The following is a 26,029-nucleotide window of genomic DNA, read 5'->3' on the forward strand; positions in this document are numbered from 1 at the left end:
ACTACAGTAAAACAGATTTTAATGTTAAATGTTCAATAAAAAACAAAGTAACAAAATTGCTGGATTAATCTCCTATAAAGGAAAGAAAGGCCAGGATAAAGCCAAACAGAATTTAAGAAACATGACAAAACATATGAATGAGTTCTAATCAGTACAAGAGAAAAGTATTTCCTTCTAGCATGACTTCTGGGTATAATAAAAAATACTCTTAGGAGAAAATCTCTGCTTTGGGCTAATTTTCAAAACTTTTTAATTAGGAATCATATTGATATACTATAACCTTTGGATAGAAGCTTGGTTAACAGGGAGAAGATGTGAAAGTTTATTATACTAAAAAAATAAAAAACAAAAACGTGTTTATATCTTCTCCCCAAAGGGATTATTAGCAAGGATTTATGAAGGCTTAGAAGTGCTAAAAATTTCCATGTAGACTTGAAACAGAAGTAGATATGCTAAGGATGAAGCTGTTGATGGCAAATACTGTTGTCCTGGACAAAAAATAAAGAATGGAAATCACTGGAGTGTTAAAAAGAGAACCAGCCTGGCAACTTTACAACTTGTGCTTAGAAATGATAGTCACAGAGGACCATGAAAAAATAGCAGGGGAGGGATGAATGCATGTTTCTGGCGTCTTGGGATTCTCTAAGCCAAAGACAAGATTAACACTTCATATTTGGAACTGAAAGCATAAGCTCAGGTAACAAGAGACTAAGAATCTTACCATAAAGCAGAAGACAAAAACTGGCAGTGAACAGGGAAGGACAAATGACCATGTGGCAGATAAATAATTAGAGGGACACTGGGTGTTTGCCTTGGCTTCATCAAGCCATTCTCGTTGGAAATATTTCTGGAACTTAGGTCCCTTGAGTTAAGAAAAAGAAAAACGAGAGAGAGAGAACTATGTGGAAATCTGTCTCAACTGTAAAAAGACTTTTTCAACTCGTCTCAGCACTCCAGAAAAAAATTAATATATGAAGGAAAACAAATTATTCTTTTTATATCAAGTTTGCGGATCAAGAAAAAGTGGAACTGCAATTATTACCTCAGGGATTGAAATTAGAAAAATAAATGCCCTGGATTTTAACAATAAAAAGTTATCTAATTCTAAGGGGGTTGACTCAGTCACAACAGCAGTACTTGAACACGTGTGGGACACTTTTTATAAAACACTGTTCTGTGTCTGCTTTAACTTTTACTCAACTGTAACAGACAGAAAGCAGAAATGTGCTAGTTTTACATGTATCTGAGTATCTTCAGAGTGGGCTTTTGAGATTTCTCTGTCATTCCTGGATTGCTGGCTACATAATCCGCACATGTCTGTGAGACAGAGAGGAAACACATTAAATCTGCAGAAAATCCTCATAAAGACAAAATATGTACCTTAATAGCGGATTTGAAAAAGCATTGGTAATGTTCTGAAGGATAATAACAGATTGCCCAGTTATCTCCTGAGCACTGGGAACACAGAGCCGCACACACCAGAGGACAGTGCTGAGCTGCAGGCTCGGACCCCTGCAGATGCCCCGCGGTGGACTCCACCTCCCCCACACTCAGCTCTGCTGGCCAGCACACAGTGGGTGTCACAGGACACACATGTGCTCTGGGGCTCTGGAGAGCTGTATGATACCTAGCGCCCAACTCCACCTCTACCAATCCTGCTGATGCGACCTAAGGCAAGGAATTTAAGTGACTGCGCCTCAGTCCTGGGCTACACGTGGGCATGAAAGGACGGAGTGAAGCGGGATAACACTCCTGAAGTACCCAGACGTGCCCATGTGGACTCAGTAGGCAGTGAACGTTCCTCTCCCCTGGGAACAAGTCCCCCTCCACCAGCTGGTGATGGAGCACATTAGCTCCCACAGGCAGGACCCAGGACTGGTCACGCTCTGCAACCAAAAGCTTTGTGCAGGTTCAGCACACGGTTCCCTATGCAAGGAAAGATCGTAAGATCCAGGGGCTGAGATTCCTGAAACAGAAGTTAGGGATTTGTGACTGATTTCCTGAACGTTTAAGGAAAATCCACGTACCTAACAGAACGTTTCTGGTCCCATGTGAATGAAGCAACCCCAGGGGTAATTTCTGCTACTCATTGTCTTCAGCCACTCAGGCGATTCCCCTCTCACCAAAGGGACAGGATGGAAACATCTCCTCTGCTGTGAGGTCTATGCACAATTGTCTGCACCTGTGTGTGCACATGTGTGTGCTTTGTGGGTGTGTGCACATGTGTGTGTGTGCCTGTGTGTGCACGTGTGTGCGTGGGTGCCTGTGTGTTCACATGTTCATGCGTGCCTGTGTGTGCACGCATGTGCGTGCGTGCATGCCTGTGTGTGCACATGTGCGTGCATGTGTGTCTGTATGTGTGTGTGCACAGGTGCGTGCATGCGTGCCTGTGTGTTCACATGTGTCTGTATGTGTGTGCACATGTGCGTGCGTGCGTGCCTCTGTGTGTGCACATGTGCGTGTGTGCCTGTGTGTATGTGCACGCATGTGCATGCGTGCCTGTGTGTGTGCACATGTGCGTGCATGCCTGTGTGTGTGTGTACATGTGCGTGTGTGTATGTATATGTGTGTGCACATGTGTGTGCGTGCGTGCCTGTGTCTGTGTACATGTGCTTGCGTGCCTGTGTATGTACATGTGTGTCTGTATATGTGTGCACATGTGCGTGCGTGCGTGCCTGTGTGTGTACGTGTGTCTGTATATGTGTGTGCACATGTGCGTGCGTGCGTGCCTGTGTGTGTGTACATGTGTTTGTGTGCCTGTGTATGTACATGTGTGTCTGTATATGTGTGCACATGTGCGTGCGTGCGTGCCTGTATGTGTGTACTTTTGATCAGAACTTGTGTTGAACAAAGGAAAGAAGAGGGTCAGAAATAGTATCTGTCATTACCCGTAAAATGATTCATTATACAGTGGCTCTCAGAAATAATCTTACTAAACAGAGATGAAAGTATTATACCTTCTCCACTGACAAACTAAAAACTGCCAAATAATCACAAACATTAGATTTGATATCTAGAAATGGCCAGAGCCCTGCTTCCAGGAAGGGATGCCTGGGGCTGTTTACTTCCCCCCACTCTACAGATAAGAAAATTAAGGGTAAACACAGAGATTTGTTCAAAGTCCCAGAAACCTACAAACACCCAGTCCAGTAATATTTCATGATCATATGCTGCTTCTTCCCTCCTGCATTAGTGAATTCGCAGGACTTCCTTCTCCCAGCCACTCCCCTCGGCACATTTACACGCAGGTGATGCCCATATTTATATCCCAGTTCAGGTATCTCCCTAGAATTCCAGACTTTTCATCCCACTGCCAACCGGAAATCTTCACGTGTCCAACAGTTCCCTCAAACTTAACATGCCCCAAACTGAGCTCCTATGGCATACCCCACCTAACCCTCTGCCTTGCAGTTTTCCCCATTGCAATGAATAGCCCCACACCCCCAAGTTGCTCAAGCTGGAACCCTTGAAGCCAGCCTAACTTCCCTCTCTCTCCCTACCCAACCCTCCTTCAACAAGTTCACACATGATAGCACCTGGTCCTACTCATCATCATCTGCCAACTATGTTGTTACAAAAGCCTCCTACCTGGTCTCTCTGCCTCCGTCCCTCACCCATCCTTTTTCAGCCGTTCATTCCCAATTCAGCAACCACCATGATGTTTTTAAAAAGAGAATATTAGATGATGTCACTTCTTGGCTCAAAATCCTTCAAAAGGGTTCCCTTTCACTCAAGTCCATGCAAAGGTGCATGAGACTGTCCTTCCCCAACTTCCTCCCCTTCCTCCACTGCCCCCTCCAGACGCAGACGCACTGTCCACCCTTGCTGTCACTCAAATAGAGGCAGTTTCCTCTGTGCTTCTGCCTGGAAAACTCTTCCCCCCATAGTTGCACAGCCCTCTCCTGCATCTCTTCACATCTTTATTCATAGGTCACCTTCTTCTTGAGGGAAGGGGGTTTCCTCCTCACCTCCCTACCTCTGACACTCCCTGGCCGCCTTCCCTGCTTTCTTTTCCTCCCTAGCTTTATTGATCTCACCTAACACATGCCATGTATTTATTTATCTTCTTATTTTCTGACTCCTCCCATCTTGGTTACAAATATCTGGCATATTTGGTGATAGAATGAAGAAATCTATAGAATCCTCTCTAAATAAGAGTGACTGTTAAGAAAAAAAAGTAAAGTTTATATTAAATGTGCCAACCATATGTAGTGATTTGTTCCTGCCCATGGATGTGCAGTCGTGTATCCGCCGTGAAGACGCCTGTGTTTAAGCAAAGTTAGTGGGCTCTGGTTTGGCCCCCATATCCTTCCATATATATATGGAAAAAGGTACCGCAAAACTGTTCTCCAAAGATCAGAAATGGCAAAGTCAATGTAACTGCAATGTAATACCGCGTTAAGGTGCTCACATATAAGCTAATTTTAGTCTTCAGAAATCACTAACAAGCTTGGACAAGCTCTAATGGATGGTTAGTGTTTCCTGGAGGAGTGTGGGCAAAGAGGGAAATGTAAATTGTTAGAACAGATGAATTTCTTTAAGTGGGACTACATACAGTGTGTTTGGTCAGCAAAGTGCTAATGAATTCGGGGCTTTAAAATGTTGCTTGTGCAAGAAATACAACAGAAGACATGCTGTTATAGGCTCCCATGTCCATGGCTAACTAAGGTAAATGATGTCAACTGTGAGAGAAAACAGATTTTTAAAAGATACTCTACAACTATTCTTCTAGGATTTTCAATATGAAAAATCAATCAATTTTTTTCCTAAGCTGTTATCTTTTTCGTATACTCTAAATTTTAAAAAAATTCTAAATTAAATCTTGAAGTTATGGTTGGCAATTACCATCTGAGAAATATTTTGATATGTGTTTCTTTTCAATCTGAATCCTAGGACAAATTTTTTTTTTTTTTTGAGACTGACTTTTTTTTTTTTAAATACTAAGTTATTTATTTATTTATTAATGCAGTTTTTGGCCAGGGCCGGGTTTGAACCCGCCACCTCTGGCATATGGGGCCAGCGCCCTACTCCTTTGAGCCACAGGCGCCGCCCACAAATTTTGATTTGTTTTTGTTTCACTTGTGGAACAACTTAACCAAGGCTCAAAACCAACAAACTGTTGAATTTATCCCCTCCTTTAAATCGTTTATATTTTTGTGGCAATGAATTAACAAGAAAATTCCGTTTAACTTGAACTCAGAAACAATAGAACTGGAAGAAGAGTATATTGGATTATCTCAGAGATACACCAGGAAATCTGAGTGCCCTTGCAGCAACTGGTTTGACGTCCAAGTCTGAAGACTAGTTGGTGGCCTGTGAGACAGGACTAAGGAGGACCAGAGGAACCCGTTATGTGACAGGAATGAGCAAATGGTCCCACTCTCAGAAGTTCAAGCAGAGAACCAGTGCAGGCAGAGCCACCAAAAACACATTCCTCATACAACTAATCAAAGCTCTTCAAGATGAGATGGAACCACTGTGCCATAGGATGACTTGGACAAAGTCTCTACATCTATAGAGTTTTCCTTCTTAATACAGTTAATCCAAAATTGTATGTTTTATTAAGATGGAAAACAAGGAAAAGTTGAAGAATCACCTTTAAAATAAATATATAATGAAGAGAGGAGAGGGAAAAAAGGGAAACTAAAAGCATGAAAGAAATTTTAAAAGGTAAGTATGAAAAAGAAATGAAATCTTCTCAATAAAGACTGAAATCTCTTGGGCAGCGCCTGTGGCTCAAAGGAGTAGGGCACCAGCCCCATATGCTGGAGGTGGCAGGTTCAAACCCAGACCCGAACAAAAAAAAAAAAAGAAATCTCTTTAAGATCCAACAAGACAAAGGCTATTACTGCCTCCTTATTCAAATCTAATCTAACCATCTCGCAATTCTTGTCTCTAAGCTATTCCTACAATCTATTTGCAAATAAAAATGAGAGGCACGAGACTACTAGGAGCCAGTTAGAAAAGATAGAAACAGAACCCATGAAAAGATGTCTTTTTATGGCCAAGTGCAGTTGCCCACACTGGTAATTCTAGCACTCTGGGAGGCAGAAGTGGGTGGACTGTCTGAACTCTTAAGTTCAAGATCAGCCTGAGCCAGAGCAAGTCCTGGTCTCTAAAAATAGCTGGGCTTTGGGGAAGGCACCTACAGTCCCAGCTACCTGTGCCCTGGCATCATAGCTCACACAAACTCAAACTCTTGGGCTCAAGTGAGAGATGGCTCTGTCGTCCCCCCACCCCCCCCAAAAAATGATATCTTTTTTAATGATCATACAAAAATACTCAAGGATGTTAAATTTTTAACCCTGCCTAATAATCACCAAAAAAATTATAAATACAACTTTAAAACATTTAAAAGAATTTGATATGGGCTGAGCAGCAGCTCCCACCTATAATCTTAGCACTCTGGGAGGCCAAGCTGGGAGGATCACTTGAGGCCAGGCATTCAAGATGAACCTGGGCAACGTAATGAGACTCTCATCTCTCAAAGAATGAAAAACAATTATCCTAGTGTGGTGGTAAATGCTCCCAGCAACTCAGGAGGCTGAAACAGAAGGATCCTTGAGCCCAAGAGTTCGAAGCTGCAGTAAGCTATGATTGCACCATTGCACTCCAGCCTGAGTGACAGAGTTAGCCATGGTCTCACTCTGTCAAAAAGACAGTATAATGCTAACACCTCCCTCACAAGTTTCTCCCCAAAATGAGTTAATTCTACAAAGGGTTTAGAAGTTAAAAGATAGGGCCAACACATGGTGAAAGCTCAATCACCAGAAACTGAGCCGCTGTTACACCACGTCTGTAATGAGTATTCCTACCGTCCTTGCATTCCTCTCCATAAAATGGAGGGCATTTCTGCATTCACAAAAGATACGCTTTCAAGATAAATAAGCTGGGGTGAGCGTTTTTTTGAAATTCTTAATTATTTTGTAGAGATGGGGGTCTATGTTGTTCAAGCTGGTCTCAAACTCCTGGGCTCATGTCATCCTCCTGACTCAGAACTCCCCAAGTATTGGGATTATGGGAGCGAGCCACCACACCCAGCCCTTAGCGGGGGTTTTAACTCCACCAGTTAAGCTATTCTAAAATTTCTTGCCATTATGACCTGCTAGAAACAGATTTTATTCAAAAAGATATAGCCAGGCGTTGTGGTGGGCGCCTGTAGTCCCAGCTACTCAGGAGACTGAGGCAAGAGAATCGCCTAAGCCCAAGAGCTAGAGGTTGCTGTGAGCTGTGATGCCACAGCACTCTACCAAAGATGTAAAAGTAAGTTGTTGTGGCCCTTTCTGGTTTGTATACAATCTGCCCTTTTCTCCCTCCTGCCCTATTCATTTTGTGCCTTAAAAATACTTATTAAAAATATAGAAAATTAACCCCCAATATTATTTTTGAAAACATCCAGGGAGTTCAATAAGATGTCTACATACAAAATGTGTAAAAATCAATAGCATTCCCAGGTGGCATCCGTAGCTCAGTGGGTAGGGAGCCAGGCACATACACTGAGACTGGTGGGTTCGAACCCAGCCCAGGCCAGCTAAACAACAATGACAACTGTAAGTAAAGGACTGAACCGAAAATTTATAAACACACACAAAATCAGTAATGAGACACAAGTAGTCAACCTCTCTAGTAACCAATACAGTAAAAATAAAAGTTATAAAATACCTCATAAAAAACTACAGATATATCAAAAACTAAAAAGAATGATATTGCCCAGAATTTAGTTGTGTACGTGCAAACATGCTGCTGTACAAAATGTAAACTAATGTAACCTTTTTCAAGGACAATATGGCCTTAATCAATAGCCTTATCAATAGCCTTAATGTATTAATAAATTTTGAGATGGGAATTTCAGTTCTAGGAGTTTATCCTATGAATGTATTTGGGCATCGATAAATGAATAATGAACATAAATTTTTAAATGTCTTGCAATATTGAATATATTATCCAAAACTTGAATACTAGAGGGATTAAGTCCATCTGTGTACATCCATACACTGTATAATAACACTAAGTGAAGATGTTGCTCTGCATTTATTGGCAAGGAAAGACACTGAAGACATAGCGAAGTGAGGAAAGCCAATTGCGGCAGTTTGAATAGTTCATTACACTCACGTCAGCATGTACGTGTGCACATAAAAACACAGACTGCTCACAAGTAAGAGATTAGATTTAGAGATTGGTTTCCTCCCTCGCATTGGAAGGGCTCAGTCCTGAGGACCGTATCAGAACATTTCACTGGATCTCGTAAGTTCTAGAATCTTCCAAACAAAATCTACAGTATTTCTTAGAATTACAGAGCAAAGAGGTATGGCACCGACCCTCTGCGCAGCACAGACAAGGCTGGAATGCAGCCCAGGTATGAGCTGATCACACTGGTACTGGTCACCTGGTTTCTGTCTGGAATAGGGGGGCCATCATCTGTTGAGGATTCCTGAAGTTCGACATCACTAGACTTAGGAAAAGAGAACACCAGGATGAGATACAGCATCACTCTTAGACAGAGGCTCTCAGGAAAAAATAAGATGAGAACTCAGACCAGCATAGCTTGAGAGCTCAATTAGGAAGAACTGCCCGGTTCGCATTTCCTACATGTTTCCTTTCTGCTTGTTAATATTTTCTTTGATAACAACATAGATGCTTTACACATAGCTGACGTGTGTATGCCACAAGATTAGACAGAAATGCTTTTATGATTGACACCACAAAAGAGGTATCTTCGGCAAAAGAGTACGTTCATGATATCAGCAGTTACTCTGATCCAGCTGGGTTTTACAATTTTGAGAATATTAGAATCCCAAAAAGAATTCTGTGCAAGAGTATAAACCTGTTGAAGGAGGCAAAGGTCCCCTGAAGGCTTAAGTAAAGGCGTCTGGCAACCACAGCAATCAGTAGGAATAATCAGTCCATATGGTGCATCAAACAGTTGTTTCAAGAGCATTTCCAACAGCGGCTCAGACAAAGCAGGTAATAGCAGAGGTTACTTAAGAACACAGAGAGCCAGTGTGGTCCTACGGGAACCCCTTGCTGCCCGAGAAAAGAAACATAAACAAATGAGATCAGCGGACCAACAGTGCTCATGAGTTATTATAATCCACAATTTAAAATATGAGATAGGGAAAATATTTATGTGAAAATTTACCTAGTATCTGATTAAGACTCTGAACAGAAAAGCAGTATGCTAGAACAAGGAAGCAAAGATATACCTGTTCATAAATTAACTTGATATGCATATAAAAATTCAGGGTAAAAAACAACAAAACTTATAATTTTATCAGACTTTGAAACACATTCAAAGATACTCATCATACTGTTTGTAAATGAAAACACCTAAAATGTCAAACAGTTAAAAATTTTTAAATGATGCCACAGTCATACAAAAGAACATTATGCAGCCTCTAAAAATATATTTTTGAAAAACGACAACATCACAAGCCTGTAAAATGCAGAGAAAAAAGATTATAAATCCTGTGATTATAGAGATCATTTACTTACAGGAAAAAACATCAAAATGTATGTAACAATAATGATAATATTTGACATTATGTTCTGTGCCAGGCTTTGCATTGTACTTTACATGCAGTATCTCACTGAACGCTCAAAACAACCTCATGTATCATCACTCCAATTTCTCACAAAAGCCAGCTGAGCCACAGAGAGGTGAGGTCACTTATCCAAAGCCACATAGCTTAAAAATGCAAAGTCTGGAAATGAACTCAGCCAGGCTGTTTCCTGAGCTTGTGCACTATCTATCACCACAAATCCTCTGAGTCAAAGGCTCATAAATTCAAGTAACCAAATATGTTGTGAATAGAGTGAGTTTTTTTCTATCTTCTTTATAAAATTTGAACACTTCTCATTAACAACTCCTGGAAACATTCATGCTGATATCCACAGTTTGGAACCTCTAACCCTGTCATTCCATTTTTGTGTGTTTTCGGTAAGGTTATCACGTATCTGTGGAGCAAAGAGCCAAGCTATTTTGGTCTCTGTCCTTCGCATTACTTATTCCCATTCAGATGAAAATTTAAATACAAACTAGCTACCCATTCATTGAGATTGCTTCAAATTTATTTATGGTGCAGAGACGTTTCTGGGAAAAGAACTTAAAAGTTATTATAGTTTCTATTAATAATTATAGTCACTAATTGCTATGAGAACTTTTTTTGGCTATGCTGACATATAGCTAAAGTAAAGCTGAACCAACAAACTACTATAAATAGTCTTGCATAGCCTCACAGAAGACATGAGAATTCTGTAAGTTGGAGGGTGGGAAAGTAGAAACACAGTTTTCAGATTTTTTTTTAGAAAACACTATTATGCCTTCAAGAAAAATTCAGAAATTGTACTAGCAAATCTATCTTTATAAATGATCCTCTTGTTTACCTTAACTATTTTGGACTACCACTTTCAGACAATTTCAGCTATAACTGATATCAGACAGGAATCCCAATGGCTATTTTTGGTCATTGATTCATTAAATAAAAATGTTTAAGCACCTTCCTTCTGCGTGCCAGGCACCATTCTCGGCACTGGCAGCAAACAAAACAGACAGAAACCACTGCCTTGGGCGGTTGTAAGGCATTTATACTTTGCATTGTACTTCAATACAGTATCTCGGCACCCTAACCACTGAACTACGGGCGCAGAGCTGCACTCTGTGTTCTTACGGTAACCTCTGCCATCACCTGCTTTGAGCCACTGTTAGAAATGCTCGTGAAAACAGAAAGGGAACAAGGTAAATAGCAAAATATAGACATGATGATGTCAGAAGTGAGGAAAAATAAAGTATTCAAAGGGGAACTGGATCCTGGGAAAACAGGGGTCATGGTCAGGGAAGGCCTTGCTGAGGGTCACGGATGTCCAACTTTGGACTTGGATCAGAAAGAGAACACTGGTTTCTATCACCAAAATTTCTTTAGCAGGGGTCCACTCCCTCCTCTTTGAAACACCTCCTCTTTGAGTCTATCATTTGGACTTGCCTTCCAAACATTAACCCTAACCCATCACCTTCTAATGTATAATAAATTCTATCAGTACAAGTTAACCAGAGCTGGTTTCTGTTGCCGGCAACCAGAGTACCCTGGCATACCTGCCACTCTACAAACTGATAGCTAATAAAAGTTATCATTTTCCAAGTTAGGTAAATTTTCCATGTTCAGTAAAACTAAAAATTTAGAGGCTAAGACCATGGCAAAATAAAAGCTTAATACTCAATAACAATCATTAAATTCTGATTACAAATATTTCTTTCACCGAGAAACATTTCCAAAGGGAAACACTAGGAATATTCATTCAAATAAAAAACATTATTTGTCTTAAATTAATGAAAGTAACCAACATCTCTTCTCAAGATTAAAAAAAAAATTTATACCAAGCATAAAATACAGTTACTAACTATAGTCACCATGTTATACAACAGATCTCTTCAATTTATTCCTCCTATTTAACTGAGATTCTGTATCTTTTGATCTACACTTCCCCAGCCATTGGTAACCACAATTCTACTCTCTACTTATGCGAGTTCAAATTTTTTCAATTCCACATGTGAGCATAATCATGTAGTCTAGTGTCCTCCGGGCTCATCCATGTTGTCACAAATGACAAGATTTCCTTCTTTTTAAAGGCCAAATAATATTCCATTAATAACTGTTTCCACAGGATGACAACCAAGCCTGCACTTCATTCAGGGTTTCCTATTCCTAGATGCTTGTGGGGCTTCTGTGTTGCTCATTATGCTGCAGAAACACTTGAGAATGACTGGTAAGCCAGAACACGGCAGACCTGCTTAGATAAGCAAAAATCATTGAGCGATGCAAGTCAAATCAATGAGCATTATTTCAACAATTGTGAAGAGCTTGATCTCCCCTGCATCTGTACTTTATTTCAATGAATACAGAAGACTATCTCTCTGGTACTCATCAGTGATACCAATGTTGAATCTTCACTTATCATAGTTTTCTGTATGTCTAAAGTATTTCACAATTTGTTTGGAGTTGAAGTATCTGCTTCAGTTTCTGGTGACAGTCAAGCATAAACCATGTATATTTGTGAGAAATATCCTAAAAATGTTAATACCTGCATCAGAGCAGACCACCAGGGAAGCAGTCGTATGACTTCCTACTTCACCCACCCTTCAGGCTCACAGATTTACTCATTTGAGCATCAGCCTCGCACAGCCCAGCGGAGACTGCTAAAGGGAGAAATGATCAGGTTTATTAGGCCTGAGAAAAGAAAACATCTGTATGTGGAACTTCCCTACATTTTTTTGCTACATGTTTATAAAGGCTACTGTCATTTGAGTTGTTGAAGTCCAACAAGGCGAATTTTTCTCTCCTAGTGAGAGAAAACATGAGCTTACTGTCAGACCCTCTGATAACCTCTGTGGGTTCCCAACAGGAAGCTCCCAGCCAGACTGTCCTCTGCTCCCTGATTTCGCTGCTATCACAGGTCAGTGGATCTTCACTTAGATTTGATGGCGAACTTTGGAATAAACTATGAGAGTGACGAATCAGGAAACATTTGTACCCTGACAGAGCATGAGACAAGGGCACACTCCCCACCAGATGCTGACAGCCCCCCACCCACTGCTTCACTCCTCACCTGAATCCTGCCATCACATACAGACCTAAATCCCATCCTCCATGCAGGAGGGGAAATACTGGGAGGCAAGAGGAGAGAGAATGCTTACCGGTTGCTCTTTTTCTCTCATTCTCCATAGGACATGACTTTTAAAGATAACGTTCTATGTAATAAAAACAACTTCACAAAGGCAAGTACACAAGTTATCCATTGGTTTTGAGATCACTTAAGATCAGGACTTTGAGCAGTGAGGTCAGACTGCAGAAAGCTCTGGGTTAATCACTAAGGACTTTCATTGTGAACCACATCACTCAATTCCGCAGACTGTACCTGCAGGCTGGTAACACTTACAGGAATTTCCCAATGAAAGGGATACATTACACAGATGAATTTCCACAATTATATGTATCTTTTAAAATGTCCCTCTCCACCTAAATTTTGAATTCTCCTCTTGTGTCCGGGTCCTACTTGGTTCTATCAGTAAAAAAACAAATTTACCATTTTCTTCTAAGTCTTCATAAAAATTATATTACTGATGTGTCAAAAATACATCTGAATAAAATTTATCATTTTTTGTATTTTTAATTGTCATCATATTGTGAAGGCATGTTAACTTTTCCAGGTCAGTAGTGTGCCAGATATCTTTGGGCTTCTTGTGGAAGACAGGGTCGAGATGAAGAATTATGGACTCATCCCTGTGAAATTCTAGCCTTGTTGACATCAGCTTTCTGTTGTGATTTTGCAGTCTTTATTCTAAATAACAAAATTAGCTTGTATTTATCCTTAATTTCTCTCTTTTAAAATGACCTTTATTAGTTATTTTTTTCCATTCCTGAAATAATCGTCATTTCTAAAAATAAATGCACGGTTAAATGTATGGATTCCGGAGCAAGACAGACAGAACTAGCGCACAGCAGCCTTAACATCCTGAGCAAAACTCTTAACCTCCCTGTGACTCAGTTTCTGCATCCCTAAACGTGGGACAAGAGTACCTTCCTCATGAGTTTTTGTGGAATTACATGAGTACGTATAAAACATTTAGATCAGTGCCTGGCACCTATCAAGGGCTACTTTAGGGTTTGCTACTGTGGCTGTAATTGTAATTCATTTACTCACAAGTCCTCAGGTTGCCTTTTTTCAGGTAGTACCCATGTTCAGAATGGGAATGCAAACCCACTTTTCCTAAAAGCCTAGCAGCAGCTAATTTCCTCATAGTCTTCCATCACAAACACTGAACATGTAATGTTTTTTTGCAGGATGAGAATGCAGGAAGTGTTTATGCAAGAAAAGGAAGTGTGGAAAAAAACTGGAGCAGTGATCATGGGATATCTCAACATTCATCACAAATGTGGCCGAAGCTAAAAGATTACATGTTCCTGAAGGTAAGACTGGGGAGTCTGTTTCCTCTGTCAACATGTAACAAGCAAAAGAAATGACAAGCTTGGATTTGGTCCTGGATGCTGAGCCAGACATAACAAACAAGGTTAAGGTTGGAGCAGAGCTCACATTCACCATCAGGACACACATCTAGGTATTTTAAATGTCAACAGGATTTACATATGGTGACTCTGCATTTTAAGAGATAGGAGTGCCAGGAAATAAAGTTCAGTGAGGGAAACTAACAAGCATAAATTGTGAATATATAACAGTGTTTTTCAACCTTTTTTATCTCACGGCACACTTGAACCTATACTTAAACTTCCGCAGAATACTTAAATTGCTGATCAAAAAGAGTAAAAGAGTAAAAAAAAAAAAAAGAATATATTTACTGTGCTTGAACTTCTTTCAAAAACAATGTAATTGATGATCTTTGAAAGTTTCATGGCACACCTAAGATCCTCTCACAGTGTGCCATGGAGCACCGGTTGAAAATCACTGTCATATAAAAAATCCAAAAACTGGCGGTCAGGCACAGTTTGCCTGCTAAAGCATAACGAGAGAAGTTAACATAAAGTCCACTATCTTCACCACCTGAAAAAGCAGCACATGTAAGGGGTATTTTGAAAATATACTGTCTTAGGAAACATCAAGGTTACCTAAAGCAACTCAGTGAAAGGACCAGAACAGTTCAGAGCGAGACAGAAGAACTGTGACAGATGTAAAAGTGAACATTAAATGGGCCATCTGTGTGTTTCAATGAAACATGTATCAATTAGGACTACAAAAACATGACTTACCAGGAGTAATTTTCCTTACAATACAAGAAGTCTACACATTATTCAAGGGATAGTATTGCTACCTAAGGAAATAAATAAGGATCCAGGCTCCCTTTAAACTTCTAATCCACAAACTTAGCATGTGGTCATTACCTTCAAGGTCACAAAACAGCTGTATCACCTCCTAGCTAAAAGAAATGGGAATGAATATGGAAAAAAGCAAATGCCTGCCTAGTCTTTGCTTGAAAGCCCCTGCTATCAAGATTTATCAAAAACCTTCATTAACCAACAGACCTCCCCTTCGTATCACTGAATTTCACAGAGCTGCAAGGGAGCCAGGAGGTGCATGCTTGGACATAGTCCACCTGAACAAAGTCAGTAAGAACCGGAGTCCCAGTGATGACAACCAATACATGACAAACAGAAGACATCAGGGAGTGTGGAAACAGGGCAATCTTTTCCCAACACTATCTGGGCAAGAAGATGCCAACCAAATCAGCTGACAGGAGATGGATGGAGAAACTTCCACAAATTCTGGAATCTACCATTGAGATCATCTAACTCCATGTTTCCAAACAATCTACTAATAGTCACGTGACTACCCAAATAACCTTTGCTAAGAGGGACAGACAGAATGCACTGGCCAGCCAGTGCCTTATCTTGAGAAGTATCATTTTCAGTGTAAATACACTAACTTTCAGTTCACCACCTAACATTTGTGAACTCACATCTCTCCAGTCAGTCCCTGAGGGCCTGGCAAACTGGGTTTACCATCAGAATCAATCTCTCTCAGTTCTAATTCGGCTGAAAAAGTTTTGTATTTAAAAATTATTTTACATAGGGTTGTAGACATACAAGTTATAGAATTTGACAAAATAAAGTGATGTCTGTTTTGACTTATCTTAGCATCTTTCCTAGACAACCACCTAACCTCACAAAACTTTGGTGAATTTCCTTGGTTATGACCAAAGAAAAATACTCAATTTAGGAACAGTAAAGTTTGATTTAGTGGCTAAACCAACAAGAGTTTTGATTGGACTCCTAAGATATCACCTAACCCCAGGGAGAATAGCCCACTTCATAGAATCCCAAAACTGCAGAAGCTGGTGCAAATGTGGAAAAAAAGGGAACACTTTTACACTACTGGTGGGATTGCAAACTAATACAGCCTCTTTGGAAAGAAGTATGGAGAATCCTCAAAGAACTCAAAATAGACCTTCTATTTGATCATGAAATCCCATTACTAAGCATCTACCCAGAAGAAAAAAAACCATTTTATGATAAGGACATTTGCACTAGATTGTTTATTGCAGCTCAATTTATTTGTAGTCACCAAGGTGTGGAAACAATCCAAGTGCCTATCAATCCAGGAATATATTAACAAACTGTGGTATATGTATACCATGGAATACTTTTCAACCATAAAAAAAAAAAGATGGAGACTTTACATCCTTTGTACTAACCTGGATAGAGTTGGAACACATTCTTCTTAAAAAGTATCACGAAAATGGAAAAGCAAGTAATCAATGTACTCAATACTAATATGAAGCCAGTAGATGAACAAATACACGCCCACATGAGAAAAACTCAATGTAATCAAGTTGTGGGAGGAGGGAGATTGGAGTGCTCCCACCTAATGGGCACAATGTAAGGGTACACAGCACATCTCCCCGGGTGCGAGACACAATTACAACAGTGATCTTACCTAACAAATGCAAACCTTGTCACCTAATTGCCTATACCCTCATGTTAATCTGAAATTGAAAAAAAAGGTTTGGTTGGATTGGAGGTATACTAATTAACTATAACTGTAGGCAAGTCACATCTTTATTTTGGCTGCAAAGCACTTTCTGATAATACCTATTTGGTGATACACTGACTGTTTTCGCTACTTCTGTGACCCTCATCAACATATCCAATCTGGAATTTCCCCTGAAGTGTGCCACATGTTGACAAGACACAGGATGAACAGGCAGGGGTGGACAGCTCTAATACGTCATCCTAGCTCAAATTGGGCGATTGTATCCGATGATAATAACTACTCTCAAGTAAGCATCTACTGTGTGTCAGCTACTTTATATTCTTATCTTGTTTAATAATTACAACTCTGGAATATGAATAGTATTACTTCTACATTAGAAACGAGGAAACAGAGGCTTGGAGAGCATCAATAACTTGCTGAAGGCGTACAGCTGATAAATGGCAGAGCAAGATAAGCACACAAGTCTTCCTGCTGCCGAAGCTGAACTCCTTCCACCACATCACTGTGTCTCTCTAGACCTCTCTTTCAGGGACTTTTCTAGCCGTGGAATCTTTGAACTTTTGAGTTGGAATGGACATTACAGCCCATGTGATATACAAAACAATAAAATGGATTCTAATCAAGAAAGACTGTAACACTTACTTACCCCAAATAACCACTTCTTTACTTCTCTTGGAGAAGAAGTACCTTGTGTTCTTTGCCTTATACCACCATGATCCCCTTCTGGTTCTGTTGAGTGCCAGCTACCTAAAACGGTGGGATCACTAACTCTGTAGTTAGACAACTATGATGATGAGCTTTGCCACTGAGACCAGCAAGTCAAGGGGGTGACTTGAGGTCATGATGAAGACAGGTCTTCACCCATTTACTAGAAGCATCCTGAAGCACTCAGGCATTCAAGATATCTCTAAACCTGGATTGCTTTAGGGATCCGCACTAATTCACAAGCAGTTTTCGAATCTCTAAAGCACTTCCACCTGGTGTACACCTGCCAGACATAACAAACTTTTCTGTGCTCAAACTTCAGGTTCTGCAGTTGACCACCTAACTAAAACAGCTAACTCAGAATTAAACAAGTATAGGGGCTCAGAGCCTATGGCTCAAGCAGCTAAGGCACCAGCCACATACACCTGAGCTGGCGGGTTCGAATCCAGCCCAGGCCCACCAAACAACAGTAACAGCTGCAACCAAAAAATAGCTGGGTATTGTGGCAGGCGCCTGTGGTCCCAGCTACTTGGGCGGCAGAGGCAGGAGAATTATTTGAGCCCAGGAATTGGAGGTTGCTGTGAGCTGTGATGCCATAGCACTCTACCCCATACTCTACAGCTTGAGGCTCTGTCTCAAAATAAATAAATAAATAATAAAAATAAACAATACAGGCTTCAGAGTTCTAAGAGATTTTTCAATGTAAGAGAAGGGAACCACTTTTCTATTAGAAATAAATAAGCCACCAAATTTATTTTTAAAAGGGCAAATGCATACATTGTCATGAAAAGATAAATTTGATTTTTTTAAGATTTTAAGATACACGCCCACCTACCCATTTCTATTATATTATCCCAAATAGCCAGTGAATATACCGGTTGACATAAATGTACTGATATTTTTCATATTAGAGGAGGAAAAAAGAGCCGAGATGATAATAATGGGAAACATGAAAGGAAGAAAGAAAAAGAGACAAAAAAAAAAAAAAGAGAAAAGGAACAGAGCTGTGAAACCATAAAAAAAAAGACAAAGGAGAGGAAAAGCAAGGACTGGTGACCTGGAGTGGAGGGAAGCAAAGCAGAAAAGACGCTGAGAAAATTTAGGAGGTAAGAGAGACCGAGGAAGAAGGCAGGTGAGGACCGGGAAAGGCAGAGAGAGGAGATTCTCAGGTGAGTGCAGCAATTACTAGCAAACCATCATCCTTCCTTCTCGGTTCACTTCGTTTGTGGGCACCAGAGTATATCAATAATTCGTGTTATCTGAAACATTTGTCTCGTTTTCTAACATTTCAAAGATTAAAACACAATTTTAAAAAGTCAAACAAGGTCTCACTATGTTGCCCAGGCAGGCTGATTTCCAACTCCTGGGCTCAAGAGATTCTCCTGCCTCAGCCTTTTGAGTAGCTGGAATTACAGGTGCCACACTGCACATGGCTATAATAAATTTTTTGTTTGTTTCTAACATAAAGTTTCATTTCCTCTAAGGAAAGCTGATTCAGCATTAAAGGATAACCTGGGTTTTGACGTTTTATTTTGGAGACTCATAGTTACAAAAACTATCTCTTTGTGCCACTGTGTGTGATTTAATCACCTTATCTTTGGTTTGTTGTTTTGCAATGGGTTAGGGCTGTCCTATCCCCAGAATCAACATTCTTACTGATCCCTGAACCCTCCACACACACACTCAAATCTATTTTGCTATAGTTGAGTTTTCCAGGAGGTAGAATGAAAAAGAAAAAATACATGTGCAGTTTCAGAGAAGCACACATTTTAGAAATAATCGGTTAACCCATGGGCACAGCATTCAGCCCTTCAGAAGCTCTGCCTTCAATGAGATAGGCATGGCAGGTGATTATGGTGAAAATTACTCCCTGAGACACATAATTGACACCAAAGTGAGATTCCCTGTGCTGAAGGTTTGAGAGCCAAGATTGTTTTAAATACACCATTCCTGTGCTTAATGCTCATTATGGGATTGTTGTATTTGAAAATTCTACTCCAGTTTTTGAAATAGCGCTTTTAAAACTTTGTTGCTTAACATTAATGAGATTAAAATAATATGTTTTGGTTATTTTTTTGAAATGAATTTAAAATCAGATGGAGGAAGTGGGTTAATTACCTCAGAAATTTTTGAAACAAAAATATTTACATGAACAAATTTTCCTGTATAGTTGTGTTCTGTCATTCATTACTCAGACCCAGCCTAAATCACTCCTCTGTCTCCACACTGAACCCACCCATTCCAACTAATCCACTCTGCCTTCCCTCTATCCCTGAGTTTAGGGCTACCCGTTTTTTCTATTTCTACCCAAGATGAAAAGCTTTATATTTTTATGTAAAATAGGTATAAGTCTTTTAAAATGCAAATGTTCAAAAAGTATGGTTACTTTTTCTGGTTTTCAAATACAAAACCTATTTGAAATAAAGGTGTCATTGCATCAGGAACTATTTGTGAAGATTAAAGACATAACTGATAAGTTTCAAAGAACATTCGAAATAATCAGAAAAAGGACTGTGGCTTAAATGCAACCTACACTGAGTAACTGATGATGTAAGACTCCCAGCTCATTTATAAAGTTGACCAGTTCCCCAGAGGGAAAAAAAGACATCAAAGATAGAGCTCAGATACTGTCTTTTGAACAAAATAACATATAAAAAATTTGGAAGTCCATAATATTTACTTTATGATCTCTTCAAAATATGTTTTTAAAGATGAAAAGAAAAATTTATTGAAATAAGACATTTCTATTAAAAATATGATTATAATGACACAATTTCCCATTTTATTCTTTAATATATTTAATGAAAATAAAAATGAGTTTAAAATTAAAATTCACAAAAATTGGAAGAAAATATTCTCCTTAAATAATTCCTAGTAAAATGGCGCTATGAATGAAAAAGAATTTCTTCCTAAAAGAAATGGTTGGGGAAAAAAATGGTTTGAATTATGATTCTAAAGGCCTTATTTTTTCATTTAAAATTGGAAATGGTCTATGAAGCGAGTGTATGATGCCCCATGATCATATCAATGTACACAGCTATGATTTAATAAAGAAATAAATAAATAAGAAAATGTGTCAAATGGTCAATAAAACCAGTGTATCCCATGATACCCCATGATCGCATTAATGTACACAGCTGTGATTTAATAAAAAATAAAGAAAGAAAGAAAAAAATAAAATAAAATTGGAAGTGGAACACATACAGGGAATATAAATTACATGAAGCAAGATTTATATGATTTAAGAAACAATCTGAACCACATCAGTAAAATATGTTTGAAATAAATTGTAGAGAGTAAGATGAAACATGTGACAAGCAGAGCAAAATGCTTTAAAATGCCCAATTTTCATAGTCATATACGAGCAGGACACAGCTGCACTTCACTTATAAATGGCACTTGACAAATAATTCTGAGAGTTTAAATATGCTGATTCCAGAATCTGGGAGGTACAAAGGATAAACAACCACACACCTGATCAAGAACACAGTTACTTTACCAATAGCAAATTACTTTCAATCAAATGATGAAATCATTCCTTTGATAGGAATTATATCCAGAATATATATATATATATATATATGTATTTCCAAAATGTTTTTTTGACATAGGAATCTTTCTTGAATTTAAAGGTTATTACATAGTATTTCCTGTGAATAGTGATTTTTAAATAGCAACTAGCTGATTTTAGAACACATGTATTATTACAGGGATATTGGTGATTGTTGAAACAAAGTGCCCTCAATAGTTTATCCAGATTAAACCTTTTTTTTTTTTTTTTAAGGCAAATATTTAGTTTCAGCAGTAGGAAATTGATTTTTCTTACCTACCTCACAGAATGATTTAAAAACAATGGAGAGGAAATGTAGCATGAAAAAACTCCCAATAGTGACACTGGATAGACAAAATATAAAATCTTTTATATTAAAGCATCATGACATGACATATCACTAATTCAGTCTACTCAAGACATAATTTTTTCCCTCAGTTGATATTTTATAGCATATCTCTCACTGTTAACAGAACACTTTCCCCACCTTATGCCACGGTAATAGCAGGCGTTCTGCTCCATTTAGACATTCAGGTACAGTGTCTTACCAAAGCTCAAGTATTGGGTGCAGACTCATTTCCCCAGCCTGGCTTTCATTTACAATGCTTTTTTCTAATGACCGACTTCTCCTCTCTGATGAGGACTTTATGAAGCCAATCTTGTGAGTGGGCAGGTCCTTGTTGACATAATAATTTCATGGGTATCTCAAAAAGTCTTTCTATCCCCAAATAGATTATCTGCCTGCTCAGTGATGCCAAATTTATTTTAAGCAAAAATGGGAAAACATCTTTGTACAGTTATAAGTAAAATTGTGGGGGAATGTAATATGGACAAGTCACATCCACTATAAATTTGATGGAGGGGTAGGGGGAGGAATTGCAAACAAAAATGGCAGGCAAATATCTGAGAGGGGGTGAGGAACCGGGATTATCATGGGAGAGGAAGGGTTCAGATTCCAGTTCAACCATTACATGATTCACAACACCGCCCTGATACTTTAGGAGAAGGAGCAGTGAATTGCCGGATGTGGTCCAAAAAGAGAAACAGCTACCTGACTGGACCACATAGGTTCCCATTTCCTATTTTTGCATCATTTGCCAACATTGTACCAAAAATAGTCTGGATTTGGAGCCAAGAAACCTCACTGGGGATACTGGCATATCCTAAGATTGGTGGGAGGTTGGGGGAAATTCTGTATTTAAAAAAAAAAAGCTCCAACCCCGAGACTTTTCTGATTTACTGCCTTCTACACTGTGGTGTACGCATGGGAAGATATCATGATCACTGTCACTAACTATGCCATCTCAGAGAGATGAGAGCAAGATACTAAATGGCAACATTTAACTAAGAGATAAGACCCCATTAGATATAACCATGACCATTTATGGTTGCCCATACTGCAAACAGGTGGATAAAGTACTTAATATGAAAAATCTGCAATGATTCTGTTAGACCCACTAGCTTCAAATTCTTTAGTACTATATTTTTGTCTTTATTTTTGTCCAAGATTTTCTATAGGAAGCTTTAAACATGACACGTATGAGGAACCGTAATTTTGAACCACATTTATCCTAGAGGGACATTTGCCACTCCACACCAAGCTCCAAGCTCTGTCACACTGCCCAGTCTCAGAGGGCAGCTGAGTAATCCCCAGTAATGCTCTCTTAGGTGTCATTGTCCACCCCACCTTTATCTCAATACATTCTTCAGGTTAAAAAAAAAAAAAAAAAGTCACAACTATCCTCAGCTCTGTACCCAAACCTATTCATCCAAATGCTCAATGTTAATCATAGATAAGACTGATTTCTCCTGAAATGACTGCTACATTTTGAAGATTTAAAAGGCTAGAAATAAAATCTGAAGCGAACATTTTACAGATTTCATAGCGTAAGCAGACTTTGGGGCAGACTGGCCTTCCATTTGATCACAGCAAAATAAGCCAACCACAAGAGTGTATTAGGTTAAGAGCAGCTCAATTCTGACAAATGCTAAATAATTTTTAAAATTAATTTTCAAAAGGAAAAGAGACATATGTAAGCATCGTTTCATTTTTAAACATTTCTTCTACCTGTAGAACATTTTCTAGGAAACGTTTTGGTCTATAGCTACAACTAGTTCCAAAATCTAAATGATAAACAGGTTAACAGGAATTTAAAATCTGACACTGTTTTCAAAGTTTATAATAATTTGATCTTTCATAACTTACATGTTAACATTTCTGGGTTTTTTTCTGGCAGCAGAAAAGGGGTGGAAATTGTGACCCCTCCCCAACTCCCAAGGTCCAGCTTATGACACTTTACTCTTACTCTGTCATCCATTCCTTTTCAAATTCAAAGACATGATTATACTCAGTCCTAGGCTGCCTTTCATCTATTTGCTAATTTTATAGCACAAGTAAAGAGGATACTGTATTTTGGTATTTTTACTTAAATTTTCTCTACTAGCACCTTACAAAAGATACTGAAAACAGAGGGAGAAAAAAATAAGGCTTGTGTCTTCACCCAGTGTTCCATCGCAACCTAACGATCACACACCACCGGGGGCTAGTAACAGGTAAGCACCTTTGCTAAGAGTCGGTCACACCACAGAGATAGAGGCTCAATCAATCAGGGTTGGGGCTAGATCTGCATTGCCATCATATTGACTGGTGGTCAGTCAGAAAAGGACCAGATGGTTCTTGGAAAGAGAGTGAAGTCAGCATTTTTATTGAAAAGGGACTAGTTACAGAAGATTAATTTTCCAAAATATATAAAATTCCACCAAATCAAAACTCCTGCTGCTTTACAGACAAGGCTGCCACCATGCCACAAGAAAGTTGTAAAAGCAGTTTACAACCTCTAGGAAACATTTAAGCTAAAGAGTTAGGAACAGACACGTTTTTTAAAATAGAAAATTCTTAAGGATTCTTACAGTTTTTATATGCTTGTCTATCTAAATGCCAGCACCCCAAACTATTTTCTGCATGTTTGTAATTGTTAACTAGAACATGAGCTTTCTGGATATCAGTTTCTATTTGGTTGTGCCTGTCACTGCTTAAAAGGTCCATTATTAGTGAGATGTTCAGCAGTCCGGGCAGAATTACAGAAAACAGCCAATATTTTTATTTTTCTGCAAATTCAATTGACTAGCTTAAAATAAAAATAGATGCACTGCATAAAATCAGATTTCTTGGAGCTAAATTTTTCTTCTTCACTAATATTTAATTTTGATGGACTGCATGGTGATCCCCTTTTAAACGGTACCTTTAAATTATAAAGGACTTCCAGTCTTTACCTGGCAATTAAAACTGTGCAAATAAAAGACAAAGTCATTAATAAACACCACAGATAATTCTAACAACAAGCACCTTGTTAAAAGTAAAAGAGGAAAACAGAAAAATCATCATTGCTGACATTTTAAATGACACTTTAAAAAGAACAGAGAGCTGGAAACCGCTCGGTTTGGCGGTGAATGAAACCAGAGAGAGTCCTGGCTGGCGAGCAGAGGGAACTTTGCGGCGGGCGGGCAGCGCCGGGCAGCACCCACCTGGGAGCTTCAATCCGCCACCAGCCTGTGTGCTAAGCCCAGTGACAGCCCCAACGCCAGTCGGGGACCACAGGGGAGACCGGGAGCAGGATAAAGGTCTGAAATCCAAGTACTGGGGTTAAGGAAACAAGCGCAGGTTCAATCAACGTCCCAGCTGCCAGAACAGGGACCGAGGGGGAAAGACGCTGACCTTCCAAGAATTCTCAGGCGTTTTGCACAAGCGCCAGCTGGTTATTAAGGAGATGCGTTAGGGGACGTGGGGTGGAGAATACGCCCCAAGTCGCGACTCCATTCTCCACTAACTTTGTTCTCTCTCCCTCGACAGGGCGCAATGCTGGGGTGAGGACTGTCATGGTTCTTGTTTAAATGGCCCCTTGGAAGAAGGAAAGGGATAAAAAGCTGCGCTCGCAGGCGCACCGGGGTGGCGGCGAGCGCGGAGATGCTGCGGTACCTACCATGGTATTCTTGTCCCGGAACGTAGTAGGTGGGGTTGCCCGCAATGTGCAGGGAAATGAGCACCTCGCCCTGCTCCCCATCCCCTTCCAGCTCCCCATGGTGGGTGCACAAGAAAAAGAAGGGCGAAAAGCGAGGGTAATAGCCCCCCGCCGCGCGTGCCCTCAGCGTCGCCCCCAGCCACAGCGCCAGGAGGAAAGTCCGCCGGGCCCAGCCACTGCGCTCCATGCCGCCGCGCGCCCCGCGCGCCGCTCGCTCATTCAGCTTTGGAGGCGCCGGGATGGAGGAGCCACGCGCAGGGAGGCGAGAAGGCGGCGGGCGGGAGCCGAGCGGGCTCGGGAGCGGAGCTCTCCGGCAAGTTCCGCGGGAGACGGCGGCGCTCAAAGTTACTTTGGGCCGCGGGAGCGCGGGACCGGGGCTGCGGGCGCCGAGAGCGCGTCGTCCGCCGCCGCCGCCTCTACGCGACGCCCCTCGGCCGGGCCTGGGAAAGCGCCCGCCCCCCTCCACACCTTCTTAAAGCCCCGGGCGCGAGTCCTCCCCCCCACCCCGCCGCCGCCGCCGCCACACGTGTCCCGGCCGCTCCCCGCCCCCGCGCGCCGCCCCGCGCGCACCCGCCGGCCCCCGCCCGCTCGGGCTGGCTCGGCCGCACCTCGCGCGGCGCGGGGTGCACGCGGGAGCGCAGGGAGGGGGGCGGGGTGCAGGGCAGGGGCCGCTGTCGAGGGCCGCGGAGCCCGCGGATCCAGAGAGGGTCCCCGAGCCCGGCTGTCCCGAGGAGCAGGCCAGCCCCTCAGATTTCCCTCTTTTCCCCGGGAGGATGCGCGAGGCAAGGAGAGGGGCGGCGGGGACGGGCGCCGGCGCCGGCTTCTTTGTCTGCGCCGGCTGCACCCCCAGCCCCTCGTGGCTCGCCGTCTCGCGGCGCAGGCGGCCGGCTCCGATTCCGGGGGTCCGTGAGGGCCCCTGCGCTCCCTTGCATCCAGGCCTCCTGCCCCTCCCGCCACCCCTCCCGGCTCCTCGCCGCTGCCACAGAGCTGGTGTGTAGCCGAATTTAAAAAGAGATTAAGCCAAAGTGGAATTGGCAGCCTTGAGAGGTGCCTGGAAATGGTGCTTGGTGCTGCTCGCTTGCGGGGAATTGTGAGGCGGGGAGGGCTGGCGGCCGAGACCCGACAGGCGCTCTTCGCTGGACTGTTCCCTATTCATTGTAATCTTTAAATCAGTGTTTATTTCCCTTAAATGCCAGTTTTGATGCCAGTTTTCCCTTTCAATGCCCCTGAAATGGGGGGAGGGAGAACGTTCGGGGGA

The 26,029-nt window shown here is 41.0% G+C and overlaps 1 protein-coding gene across 1 annotated transcript in view; it reads right to left on the reverse strand.

Annotated features, from left to right (window-relative positions):
• Positions 1–25,215, reverse strand: part of RELN (reelin) — a 533,405-nt gene extending 508,190 nt beyond the window's left edge. Inside the window, exon 1 of the mRNA XM_053609340.1 lies at positions 24,733–25,215. Coding sequence (XP_053465315.1) covers positions 24,733–24,958 — 226 coding nt within the window. The 5' untranslated portion in view covers positions 24,959–25,215. The remainder of the gene's footprint in view (positions 1–24,732) is intronic.
• Positions 25,216–26,029: the final 814 nt, after the last annotated feature.

This window comes from Nycticebus coucang, chromosome 11, assembly GCF_027406575.1.
Source record: "Nycticebus coucang isolate mNycCou1 chromosome 11, mNycCou1.pri, whole genome shotgun sequence".
NCBI lineage: Eukaryota > Metazoa > Chordata > Mammalia > Primates > Lorisidae > Nycticebus > Nycticebus coucang.